The following is a 13685-nucleotide window of genomic DNA, read 5'->3' on the forward strand; positions in this document are numbered from 1 at the left end:
CAGTTACTAATGAGAATGTTAAGTATAGCCTCTTAGCAGTCACCAGTGGATACTTGAAAACCCACTACTTAAAAGCTTAGCCAATCAGTCAATGAGCAGAACATTTGCATGATATAGAAGCATCTGTATCTTTGGGAATGGTTCATATTATTTTATGTGGTGGTGTGCCCTCTCTGGCCTATTTCCATACCCAAAGTGACAAACCTTTGACAACCCTCCAACATTTCACAGATAAAAAGAGGGGCATGCCTGTGAACATCTCGTGGGTATGGCCATGCAGTTTAGAGGGCACGGCCGACAATCCTAATTGCGAAGTGCTTCATCGCATGAGCGGTGTAATGGGACAAAGGGATCTTTTAAATTAAAAATATATATGGTAAAAACATCCACCTTGTGGCACCTTAAAGAGTAACAAATGTATTATGTCCTAAGCTTTCATAAACTTCATCTGGTGTGAAGTCTATGTTGTTTTGAGTTACAAGTAAATATACACATAGGGAAGGGATTGAGAGGGGAATTATTTACAATTCCTCCCCCCCCCCCATATATGTGTCTGGATACATGTATTTATATTTGCACACAGTATTCCACAAAAATGTTTGTCTTTAAGGCAGGTGTGGACAACTTGTAGCCTGCCTATAATTCCCATCATCCCTTGCCATTGGCTATGCTGTTTAGGGCTGTGTGTGATGAGGTAGTAGGACCCAAAAACCCACAACAAGTTGCCCACCAGATATATTGCCCTGCTCATTGGGAATGATGGGAGTTGCAGTCTAACATATCTGGAGGGCATCAGATTGGAAAAGGTTGCTGTAGAGGATTGCAACCCTAAACTATTTGGAAACCGTATCTGGAAGTCTAAAGTTTTGAGTTCAGCATAACAAGTACAATACTTACTTGGCTCACTATCAAACATAATTTTGAGGTGTAAATGCTCTTCCCATGAATCCATGGCAGGGATATGACTGCCTCCCAAACACACGGGGGATCACCTCACATTATTCCATGGCTTCCTAAAGAGGCTCCAGCACTTAACAGTCCAAGGACAACAGGAGAAAGTTCATGCTAAATGCACTTTCCCCTTCGTTCTACTGCACAAGCTATCAGCCAGAAAAGAATCCAATCTTCTTTGCTAGAAAAAGGAGAATTTGGTCACTGAAAGGCTTCATTTGAACCAGGATTCTCCAGAATGTAAGATTAAGGGTTATTGCTTCTATGGATGCATGCCTCTTAGGCATGTTTAAATCCCAACATCTAGAAACACTCAGTAAAAAAGAGTACTTTAGAACATATGCAGAGTGCCATTATTTTATCACTAAATAATTACAAGATTAGAGATGAGGACTTCCATGGCAGAACCCCTCTCAAAACTGCCAGAATTATGTAAATGAATAAAAACAGGGAGTCTCTGAACATGTGCAAAATGGCTTTGATCCTAAGAACCATGAATAGAAGGTTCATGGAAGGGGGCCTTCCCATCTCCTTTTCCCCAGTGCAGCCTTCTGCATCCCAAAAGAAGTTTCTGTGGAGTGTCAGAGCACCCTTTGGAACAGCATGGGAAGGGTGCAAGGGGCTTTTGGGAAGGAGAGAATAGCCCCAAATCAGACAGTGGCACCTTGCGCAGCAGAGTTCCTCTTGTGCAAGGTGCTGCTCCCCAATTTTAGCCCCACTCCCATCAGCCTCCTATATGCCCTCTAAAGCAGTGTCCTACTCTGCAAGGCCAAAGGATCACAGGCTGTTCCCGGTCACCTCAAGTGGATCTCTTTCTCTCTCTTTTTCTGCAATAGCTGTCAGCATCTGCAGGGGTTCTCTAGCATTGCCTAGCAGTGGGCCAGCTGCTGTGATCTGGGCTACCAAAGGAGGCTTTGGGGCTCATCAACTGTACGGTTGGTTGAAGAGGGGGAATGCAGAAGCAATCGGCAAATTAGCTGTGGTGGGGAAGAGGACCAAAGGGCAAAGATCGGTGTGATTGGCTAGGTGCAGCGTGCAGCCACTGGAGGAGAAACTGGATGTGCAGGCGATGAGCGAGAGCAACGTGGAGCTGCGCAGAGTACAGCCCTCTCTCGGTGGCAAGAAAAAGACTCATCCTAGTCCAACAACAACAACAACAACAACCTGCCTCTCCCTCTGGATCGAGGTGGGAACAACACTAAATAAAATATAATGCTTAGTCCAAGGACCAAGTGAGCCTGTCAGAACTGCCTGGTGTCTTGACTTACTGACAAGGCTTGGACAACATGGTGGAGAGTGGGGGGTGGAGAGACCCCTCTGCCCCGCCCAGTCCACACCACCACCACTTGGGGAGAGATCAGAGAGCTCCCCCAGGACCCAGGAAAGGCCAACCAAGTGGCTTCTGTGATGGTGCTTGGAGCCACAGTGACCCCTGCTGGAAAAATAGTGAGGGCCATGGCTCTAGAGAGACGCTTAAGAAGTGCAGGGGGAATGAAGGGGGCGGAAAAGCTCCACTCCATGAACCTCCTCGTGTTCAAGGTTCTTAGAATCCAAGCCAATGCCTTTGCTTCACCTCCCATCCCAAATCAGGGAAGGCAGACGTCTATAATAGGAGGTGGTATTTTAGGGGGAACTGAAGACTTGGTACTTCCTCTTCTAAAAATTATGCACCACATTGCAGACGTCTCACAGTTTGGAGTAAACTCAAGATAAGCTTAAGTGAATTCTTGCGTTTGATGTGCAATAGCTGCTGGGGGTGGGAGCTATCCAGGATTAAGACCATGGTGGGCGTAGAAGGGAGGTGCCACTCCCCACCCTCACCCACCCCAGGAGGGTACTGCTTGATAACAGTATTGAAGTGCTCTGACAACCTCTTTCAGAGGGTTATGGCCTGCTTGGTGTAGATATAGCCTTCTTCACCTGATGGCAAACCTTTGTATAGTTTGGAGGCATGCAAAACATTTCCCTAAGGATAGTGTATACCATTACAGTTGTTGGTTGCAGTTCAGAGAAACATCAGAAGGAGTCATAGAATCATAGAATAGCAGAGTTGGAAGGGGCCTACAAGGCCATCGAGGCCATCTGTGGAGCAGGGGACCTTCTTCTTTACGTTGTTTCCTGAGCAACAAAGATATATGTGTCATATGGGAAGCTAATTCTTATTTATTTAAAAAGTCTCGAACGTCCTTCAGTATTTCAGGGCAATTTACAATAACTAAATAAAACACAATAAAAACTGTAAAAGGCAATCAGAGCAGGGAAAATACCGGTATATAGATATTAATTGGATCCGCTTCTATGCCAGAAGAAGGACAGAGGGGGTGTAAACCTACTAATCCACCTGGACTACTCAAGGGCTTTCAGTACCATCAACCACAATGTAACCTTCTAAACAGGCCGCCTGGATGTAGCTTAGGGGCACTGTTCATCAGAGCTTCTGTTTTTACCTAGAAGGCCATTTTGAGAAGTTGTTGTGGTAATTTTATATATTTTTATTCTCTTGTTCTATGCCTTTTGTTTTGCTTCTCTTTAGTTCTGTCTTTTTGTTTATCACCATAGGAGCAGTAATGCTGAAAGGCAGCCTTCGAACTGCTGAATAAATGAAAATAAGCAAAAGAAATGACAAAATACGTTTAGGCCCCCTGCAAGTTTCAAAAGAAACTTCTAATGGGTCGGCAGGACTTATGTAACATCATTACATAATATAAAACTTTAATCTTATATTTCTGTCAACTTGGCTAACTTCAGCCAATTATAATCTTGCTTTTATTGTTTTTTTCATTTTATTTTACATGCAAAGGCATGTGTGTGGCTGATGGAAATTCCTCCTATGGAATTCCCTGCCTCTGGAGGTCAGGCAGATGCCAACTTTATATTCCTTTCAGCGCCTCCTGAAAACATCATTGTTCCAGGAAGCCTTTCTTTAATGACCAGCCACAGTTCACGGTTCACCTTTATTTTTTAACTTCTTTTAAAAATCTATTTTAAGGTGTTTTCTTCTGTTTTTATTGTATTCTATCTTATACACCACTCCGAAATTTTGAATGGGAAGCAGTATATAAATATTGTAAATAAATAAATAAATAAATAAATAAAGGAATGTCTTCTATTTTCTGTGCCGCATTCCATATGTGGTAAGTGAAACAATAAAAAAGAATGGAACAGAATTGGAGTTTCTTTATATTGTTAAGAAATGCATTTTAAGTTGTATTTCTGCCTTCCAGGATCCACATGCAGAGGAATTTGAAGACAAAGAGTGGACATTCGTCATAGAAAATGTAAGTAATAAATTGCATTTCTGTCTTGATCCTGGTTTGCAGATGCATGCAGACAGAACAGTTTCTCATTAACCAGGATGAGTAGCTTCTGGTGGGCGGGGGGGGGGGGGAAATGGGGTGTGTGGGAAATCTTCTAGCCTGAAGCTGGAGTGATCTTCCCTTTTGATCACAGCAGCAAACCATAGATTGCTGTTGCCATCTGACCTGAATCGTATGAATGTATTTCATTGACTTATAAGTCAGTTATTTTAACACCAATGTCTTTTTGTACCAACTGACTGGATTTACATAGACTTATTGTCAATACAACTATGAACACTTTTTAGTTTAGAGTTTAAAAAAATAAGATTATGTGATTTTTAAAAACAACATTGAATTCCTGCCTAGAGCTACGTAGAATGGCAATTTTGGTGCATCTTCATTAAAATATATGATGAAGTAACTTGTGGTAAAATCCGTCCCAAAAGTTGTAATTTAATCAAGAAATCAAAATAAAACATCAACATTACCTTCATATCAACTTTGAGAAAAGTTGGGAAATTCTTAAGGCTGATAGCACCACACAGTGGTCAGAGAAGAAATATACAATTTGTGATTTAGGAATATAGAATCTTTGCCTTTTTTCTTTTCTTTTTTTAAGCATTTTGGTTGGTTTCACATCCAAAATACCCAAACTCTGTGTGTGTGTGTGTGTGTGTGTGTGTGTGTGTGTGTGTGTGTGAGAGAGAGAGAGAGAGAGAGAGAGAGAGAGAGAGAGAGAGAGAGAGAGAGAGAGAGAGTTTTCATTTGTCAGTAGAACATTATACCCTCTTCATTGGTCTCTACATCTTGATATCAGTTGCTCCCTTTAGCAAGTCTCTTATTGCTGAGCTGAATTGCTTGTTCAAAAGATGAAGCATATAATCAGATGATCAGGATTTTTGGGAACATGCCCATATAGACAATTGTGGATTTCTTACTTCGTTATGTTTGTAATATTTGTTAGTTTTCTGGATTGTGATGCTGGTAGGTCAGGCGTGCTTATAAAAATGACACCTACTAAAAATTTGAAACCTGGCATCTGTGAGATCTCAAATATCCGTGAGATATTTGAGATCTACAAATATGCCAAATTCCAAACCAATCCAATAAACGTCACAAGTACAGAAAGTGTTAAAAGACCTGAAATGGACCCAATTGCCCTTTTTACTCCAACTTTTAAACAGACACATCATATATTTCAAATTCTGGTGAAAACTACTGATATACTTTATTCAGACTCGTTGAAGAAGGCAATCCTTTCGTTGCTCTGGTGAGGTTCTGAGCAGTGTTTCAAAAGTTAAGATTTCTTTCCCTGTTAAAGCCTATGGCAACAACTGCTAGAAAAAATGTACAGTGTATCCTCAGTATCTTTCTGAAAGTAAAACAAAGCTTTACTTTTTTTTCAGCGTATCAGGAGGGATTCCAGTGGATCTTGTGTGTAATGCCTATTTTTTAATGGGGTGTGTGTGATCTGAACTGAGTCCCATACGATTACTTTTGAGTAAAGAAAAAAAAAGTCATAGCCACCAATTTCTGTCAGGGAATAGTTTCGGTACTGCAGTGAGGCCTTGTAGTTTTTAGCTAAGATTTAATTAGAAGTAGTCTGGAAGGGTTTGGTTTTTGCATTCAGCTTGTGGAATGTCAGAATCTGTCTGAGTTTATCTCTGGCCATAGCTAGACCTAAGGTTTATCTTTGGATCGTCCAGGGGTCAAACCTGTTCATCTAGGTGACACAAAGGGGATCCAGTGCTCAGGCAGGGGCGAATCCTGGATGATCCCAGGATAAACCTTAGGTCTAGCTGTGGCCTCTGTCAGTGTTCTCAGAGCAGGGAAGGGGCGTTCCCCTACTCCCTGCAGCCACCTGCTTGCCCTGGCCTTGGCAGGGGAGCTCTCTGTGAGAACCTGATCGAGTTTGGAGGAGGAGTTTGCAGACAAGATGTTCCTAGCAAAGGCTTCTCACCTTTGCATCAGCTTAAAAGGAGAGGTGTGACTCTTTATCCGCACCTTGACAGATAAGGGTGTTTGGCCTGTCAGCGAGGACCCTGTCCAAACAAGGCGGCACTGCTTAGCTCTCCTGGATGACGCTTCAGTCTGATTGTCTCCTCTGCATTGGGACCACAGCGTGGAAGAGGGTTTTATTTAACCCTTCCCCCTCCCATCCTATGTCATTTTTCTGCTGAGAATCACCTACTCAAAGTTGCTTATAGGATCAGACTGCTCAAGGAGGGGATGATTTTCATTTCATTTATTATATTTCTATACTGGTTCCTAAAATACATTATATAAAGTATAAAACCATTCATGTAAGGACCTAAAACAGATTACACATACAACATATATCTAAAACAATTTAAAACCGTCAGCCAGAAACAATCCAAGACTTGATCAAAAAGACTTGTTGTATGCTGCCAAATGCCTGGGAGAAGTGGACAGTTTTAACCTGGTGCCGAAAAGATGACAATGTTAGCACCAGGTGGGCCTCATCAGGGAGATCATTCCATAAATGGGGGGGGGGGGGCACCACCAAGAAAGCCCTCACCCTTGTTGCTGCCCTCCGAGCCTCCCTTGGATGCAGAACGCAGGGTACAGGGTGGTTCATGAGAGGCGTTCCATCAGGTACTGTGATCCTGAGCCATGTAAGGCTTTAAAGGTCAAAACCAGCACCTTGAATTGGGCTCAGAACATACAGGCAGCCAGTGCAAGTGGGCCAGAATTGATGTTATATGGTTGGACTGTCTTATCCCCGTATCAGTCTGGCCGATGTATTTTGCACAAGCTGCAGCTTCTGAATTGTCTTCAAAGGTAGCCCCCATAGAGTGCATTGCAGTAATCTAACTTAGAGGTTACCCGAGCATACACAACTGAAGCCATGCTATTCCTGTTCAGATAGGGGTGTAGCTGGGCCACCAACTGAAGTTGGTAGAAGGCACTCTGTGTCACTGTGAACCGCCCAGAGAGTTTCGGCTATTGGGCGGTATAAAAATGTAATAAATAAATAAATAAATAAATAAATAGAGACTTCTTGAGCTTCAAGTGACAAAGATGGTTCCAGAAGGACCTGCAAGCTACGAACATGCTTTTTCAGGGGGAGTGCAAACCCATCAAGAACAGGTTGAGCACCCTCCATCTGCTCAGGAAAACCACCCACTAGCAGCGCTTCCGTCTTTTCTGGATTGAGTTTGAATTTATTAGCCCTCAACTAATCCATCTTCACAGCCAGACACTGATTTATCACATTTACAGCCTCATCTAAAAAAGATGAAAAGGAGAAATAGAGTTGCCTGTCATCAGCACACTGATGACAACACACTCCAAAACTCCAGATGACTGCACTCAGTGGTTTCATGTAGATGTTGAATAACATGGGGGACAAAACCAACCCTGGAGAATCCTAAAATTATTAAGATTTTCCGGGTCCAGGGAGGGTTTCTTTAGGAGTGGTCTCACCACTCCCTCTTTGAGGCAGCCCAGGACTCCCTCCTGCAAGGACACATTTATCATCTCCCTAGCCCAGCCAGCAGTTCTTTCCCTGCCAATTTTCATAAGCCAAGAGAAGCAAAGGTATAATATGGAAGTTGTTTGTACGAACCTATCCAAGCACCTTGTCAACATCCTTGAGCTGTACCAGCTGAAACTCATCCAAGAAAACTGGACCAGGCTGTGCTCTCACCTGAGTCACCTGCTTTAACACTGGAGTCTAAGTCCTGGTGGATGTGAGAGATTTTATCCTGGAAGTGCCTAGTAATTAGAGTGGGCCTTGGACAGGTCCACGGTGTCCTTAGTTCACAGTAATCTGACCCAGCTAATACCTCTCATATTTTCTTTTGAAATCAATGCGGTGATCACTAGAAGCCAACATGGATTTGTCAAGAACAAGTCCTGTCAGACAAATTTGATCTCATTTGTGGACCATGGGAATGCTGTGGACATCCTATATCTTGACTTCAGCAAAGCTTTTGACAAAGTACCACATGACATTCTGATTAACAAACTAGCTAAAAGTGGGCTAGATGGAACAACTATTAGGTGGATCCACAGTTGGCTACAGAATCGGACTCAAAGAGTACTTATCAATGGAACCGTCTCAAACTGGGGAGAGGCAACGAGTGGGGTGCCGCAGGGCTCAGTCCTGGGCCCAGTGCTCTTCAACATTTTTATTAATGATTTGGACGAGGAGGTGCAGGGAACGCTTATCAAATTTGCAGATGACCCAAAATTGGGTGGGATAGCTAATACCCTGGAAGACAGAAACAAACTTCAAAGTGATCTTGATAGGCTGGAGTGCTGGGCTGAAAACAACAGGATGAAATTTAATAGGGATAAATGCCAAGTTCTACATCTAGGAAATAGAAACCAAATGCACAGTTACAAGATGGGGGATATTTGGCTCAGCAATACTACAAACGAGAAGGATCTTGGAATTGTTGTAGATTACAAGGTGAATATGAGCCAACAGTGCGATATGGCTGCAAGAAAGGCAAATGCTATTTTGGGCTGCATTAATAGAAGTATAGCTTCCAAATCACGTGAGGTACTGGTTCCTCTCTATTCGGTCCTGGTTAGGCCTCATCTAGAGTATTGCGTCCAGTTCTGGGCTCCACAATTCAAGAAGGATGCAGACAAGCTGGAGCATGTTCAGAGGAGGGCAACCAGGATGATCAGGGCTCTGGAAACAAAGCCCTATGAAGAGAGACTGAAAGAACTGGGCATGTTTAGCCTGGAGAAGAGAAGATTGAGGGGAGACATGATAGCACTCTTCAAATACTTGAAAGGTTGTCACACAGAGGAGGGCCAGGATCTCTTCTCGATCCTCCCAGAGTGCAGGACACGGAATAACGGGCTCAAGTTAAAGGAAGCCAGATTCCAGCTGGACATCAGGAAAAACTTCCTGACTGTTAGAGCAGTACGGCAATGGAATCAGTTAGCTAGGGAGGTTGTGGGCTCTCCACACTAGAGGCATTCAAGAGGCAGCTGGACAAGCATCTGTCAGGGATGCTTTAGGGTGGATTCCTGCCAACTCTGCTATTCTATGATTCTATAATCCCCCCTCCATACACACTCATATGTATGCATATCTATATTTATATAGATTTACTAACTTAGGGGATGATTTCGCCATCTAATTAAATGGTCCCTAGACAACAATATCTTAGGTCGATAGATATATAGATTTAATGGTAAGATGCCACAGGACTTTTTGGTTTCTGTTTTGTATTCTACAATATACTACAACAGATGGCTTCTCCTTTGGAATGGTCTTTCTCAGCCTTTGTAAGTAATAATTGTGTTGATGTTTTAAAATTTTGGTGTTCTGTGCTGCTGCCAAAAAAAAGCTTTTAAGATATTACAGAGTGTGTCTGCTCAAAAATAAGTAAACAGGAGTTACTCTCAGGTAAGTATGTATAGAATTGCATCTTAGTCATTATTTTTTCTTAGAACTAAAGACTACTACAGTTCTTCAGTAACATTTCTGGTTCCTAATAGCTCAGTTTCTATAAACAAATGGAAATAGAGTAGTTATATCTGATAAGATACTGACCATCTTGTATACTGCTCTGTAATAGCAATGTTTTTTGTATTGAATGTTATTTCTTTGTAGCATATGCAGTTTTACACTTAAAGAATACAAGCAGCTTGGGTTTTGTATTCCCCCCTCAAACCTGAACTATTTTTTAAGCTTAAAATATAAAATACCCTTTTCTAGAATTAAATATCTGCATTTAATACATTTAGAGCAGGACGCTTGTAGTTCAGACATGCCTTCCTGTCCCTCTAATTCCCCTGTCATATTCTGCTGTATGTGATTATGTGAACTGTGACTGGTTGCCTGCGTAAATTAGCCTGGGTCTTCTGGTCTAGATATAGCTCAGAATTAAATGCTGCTTTGTCAGCCATCTCAGCTTTGAATTTAATAGAAAATCAGAAAAGTGTGTGTAGTTTTTTTAATACAGCATTTGCTTACATTAAATATTTAGCACTTTGTTCTAGTTCAGAAATCTTGGAGATTAGGTTTTTGAAGCAAAACTCAGAGCACATCTTGTCTTGATTGGCTGATTTATTTATTTTTATGAAGGGAGTGGCAGGAAGCCTTCTTTTGAATGTTGCAATGACTGGACCTGATCCCTTGTATACGTCTTTTATGTCTTTTAGTTGTTTCTTGGCCACATTTTAAGTTCAGTGGGTATGCAAAAAATGCAAAGAATGTGAATTAGGAATTAAATCTGTCTGTTTCTCCTTCCTTTCCCCACCCCCAACACTGTAGCTCATGAAAATGAGAAACTGTCATTGCTGGGACGGCCTGTGTGGGTAGATGCTGCATAAGCTTTTCTAGACAATGCTACAATTCATTTAAATTCTGACTTCCAGTAAAACTCTTCAGTTCCTGAGTAAAACAAGTAAGTCATGTCAAGTTGAGATGAATAATACTGCACAATAATCTAAACTGCACTAGTGCTTTCACATAAGGACAGAAGGAAATATGACTCTTGCAGTCCCTTTGTACTTACTTGGAAGTAAGTGCCAATGAAATCAGTGGGACTTAAAGAAGCATCATAATCAACATCATCATTATTATTTCTTACCCGCCTTTCCCTCTGGGAGTATCTCCATTGTTCTTATAATAAAGGGATTCTTTGAATTTGACAGTCTCACCTGTAAAAAGCACACATATTTTTCCGACAACACGCTAAGCCACGGTGGTTAAGCATTTTGAGCTAAACTTTATGGCTTAGCATGTCATGTGAACCATAACTTAGCGTGTTGTGTGGACTATTCCTAACCATGGTAGCTACATAAATATGGTTTAAACATGCTCACTAACCATTTGCTGAAAAAGGGTTAGCAGCCTAACCATGATGTAGTGTGATGTCTTAAAAGGCCCATAAAGAAAACGTTAAATTCATATGAACATACATTTAACTTTCCAGCATATGATGTTGGCATTGATATGCCATCCTAATTTAGCCTAATTATCTAGAAAACTTAGGCCTCAGCTAGACCTAGAAGTCTAGCGGGAAGGAGGGGTGAAGATCTCCCCCTCTGTGCACGATGGCCTCGGAGGGCGAGGACGTTGCAGCTGCCGTTTTTTTAAAAAAATTCTTAAAGAAGAAGAGTGCACTAACCCTTGTGCACAGAAAGCTACGTTTTTTAAAAATTTAAACTTAATTTTCTCCCTCTCCCCACCCCCACCCCCAATGGGCGCAGAGCTCCTGAGGAAGGAATCTATCGCGAGGAACCGGGACAACCTGCGATGCCCGCCCACACGTTCCGCAGTCTCGGGATCATCCCGAGATCGCGGAAAAAGCGAGCTCAAAGGCAAGGGCGAGATCCTGGGGCAAAGGAGGGATCAGCCCTCCTTGATCACGGGATTCCCTGTGCGTCATGTGGATCACCCAGGGATTTCGCCCCATCTAGCTAAGGCCTTAGACTTGTGGGCAAATGCTGACATTCAGGCAATCTCTTCACTTTACATATATAGACAGTATTAGTTTACATAGTTCCATTAAAATAAACCAACCTTCCCTTCCTGAAGCCAAAACCCCCACTTTAGGTCATTTTTTTAGTATCATTAAATAAATTAACATTTACAAAGGAGCAAAGGGTGGATGGTTGACAGGTCTCCTCAGGTTACAGCCTTTACTTTCACTTGGCCTTTAGATAGCTATGAGAATTCTGCTTAATAGAGCAGGATTTAAATATTGCAAGAAGTCAAACTAAATCCATATGTGATTTTTTCCCCTACATAATCTTGAGGTTTTAATTGTACATGAGCATGTGACACACTGCAGTTTAAAATTAAGGAAACTACAAAAGGATCTTATTGTGTGATATCTATACTGCAATTACTCTTAACATGTTTCTCAAAAACGGAAGATGGAAAGGCGGGAATTCTGGAATGGCGCAGAACAGATAATGTTCTTTTTTATAAACTCAGTAATTTTTTCAAACCATAACATTTACACTGGAATGAGTTTGATGACACATAATTTCTGTGGTTATTATTGATTCACAGTAGTAAAGTGCAATCTGACTTCCAAATTGCCAGAACCAATTTGTTTAGGGGTTTTTTCAGCCTTGCTTCCTGCTAGTTGCCATCCAATATCTTTCTTTTCCCCCATAGATGAGAATATGTTTGGCGAGACAGCTGACCAGAGTTGATATCAATGATATTCTCTGCCAGCTGGAGGGAGGAAGCTGATAAACGGAGGCAGTCAGTTCTGGAAACAAACCTCTAATACTACATTAGGCATGTTTAAAACCAGCAGTGTGTTCCGGCAATTCTTAGCATATGTTTATTCATAGAAAATCAGCAGTAAAATATACTTGCTGGGGCGTGCAAGAGACTTGAATCTGCATGAGGTCTTTTTCTCTTTCCAACATCAAATATCAAAACGGAGTCTTGGTAATTGTTTTACAGTGGGGTTCTAATCATACTCCAAATGTCAGCTGAGCTTCCTAACTCTCCTTTTAATAAAAAAGTCTGCGTTTTTAAAATTGTTCAACTTGCCACACTTTTTTGCATGTGTATGTGATGTGATGTTTGCTCTTGATAGCAAGCACTTTTTTTTATTTAAAATGCGGCTTGCTGGGATAGCATTATGTTATACAAATCTCATTTCATTGTGGGCGCCTGGGGTGGACAATGGCCATACATTGTTACAACCACGTACTGTCTGATTCTCAGCAAAGGGTGCAATGCTCTGAAAAAGGAAGGAAACAAAATACCAGTACATAGTCATTAAATGGGAGGAGAGAGCATTTGACAGATGGTGCCTCCCTCACTAGTGGGTTTAAGATTTCATTTAAGATATTGCATCTACAGTAATGTTTTGCATACTATTTGGATTTGAATGTTACAAACTACAAAAATATTCATTTGGAAGCAAACCTGATACGGAAAAATGTTTAGTTTTTATGCTAATTCTTTAGTTGTATGTATGATAGGCTAACTAAAAGCTAGTCTACATCTTTTGAGTGTGCCTTTGATAAGTACCACACCTGCAGCATCTCCATGGGACCAGTTTAAGTCGATTCCTTTGTCAATTTAGTGTTTAAAGGATGACTTTTTGAAGTTAACCCATGAAATTCTTACACTGGGGTTTGTCTAGCCATGATGCTTTTCTAAAGATGAATCTGTGAAAAATGCAGGCTTCTTGTGTCCTGCTTGTGGAATTATCATTGGAAATGCTATGCTATGTGGGTGACCAGTTCCTTATATATAAACTCAGGAGATCTTTTCATAAAAGCTGCAGTCCTGTGTATACATAGGAGGGAGTAAGCCCCATTGAACACAGTGGGACTTGCTTTCAAGAAATCATGTGTAGTATTGTGCTAAAAGACACCTAAGTTAAAAGCATCAAAATTGTTGAAATATGACCCCAATTGCTGAAGTAAAAACTTGCTACAGATTGAGGAATGATTATATTTCACTGCTAC

The 13685-nt window shown here is 41.4% G+C and overlaps 1 protein-coding gene across 4 annotated transcripts in view; it reads left to right on the forward strand.

The window, feature by feature from the left end:
• Positions 1-13685, forward strand: part of EHBP1 (EH domain binding protein 1) — a 313384-nt gene that overhangs the window by 65427 nt on the left and 234272 nt on the right. For all 4 annotated transcript variants that reach the window (XM_063115970.1, XM_063115971.1, XM_063115972.1 and 1 more), the window contains exon 5: positions 4176-4229. In XM_063115970.1, coding sequence (XP_062972040.1) covers positions 4176-4229 — 54 coding nt within the window. The remainder of the gene's footprint in view (positions 1-4175; positions 4230-13685) is intronic.

Source organism: Elgaria multicarinata, chromosome 2 (assembly GCF_023053635.1).
Source record: "Elgaria multicarinata webbii isolate HBS135686 ecotype San Diego chromosome 2, rElgMul1.1.pri, whole genome shotgun sequence".
In the NCBI taxonomy this organism is placed as follows: Eukaryota; Metazoa; Chordata; class Lepidosauria; order Squamata; family Anguidae; genus Elgaria; species Elgaria multicarinata.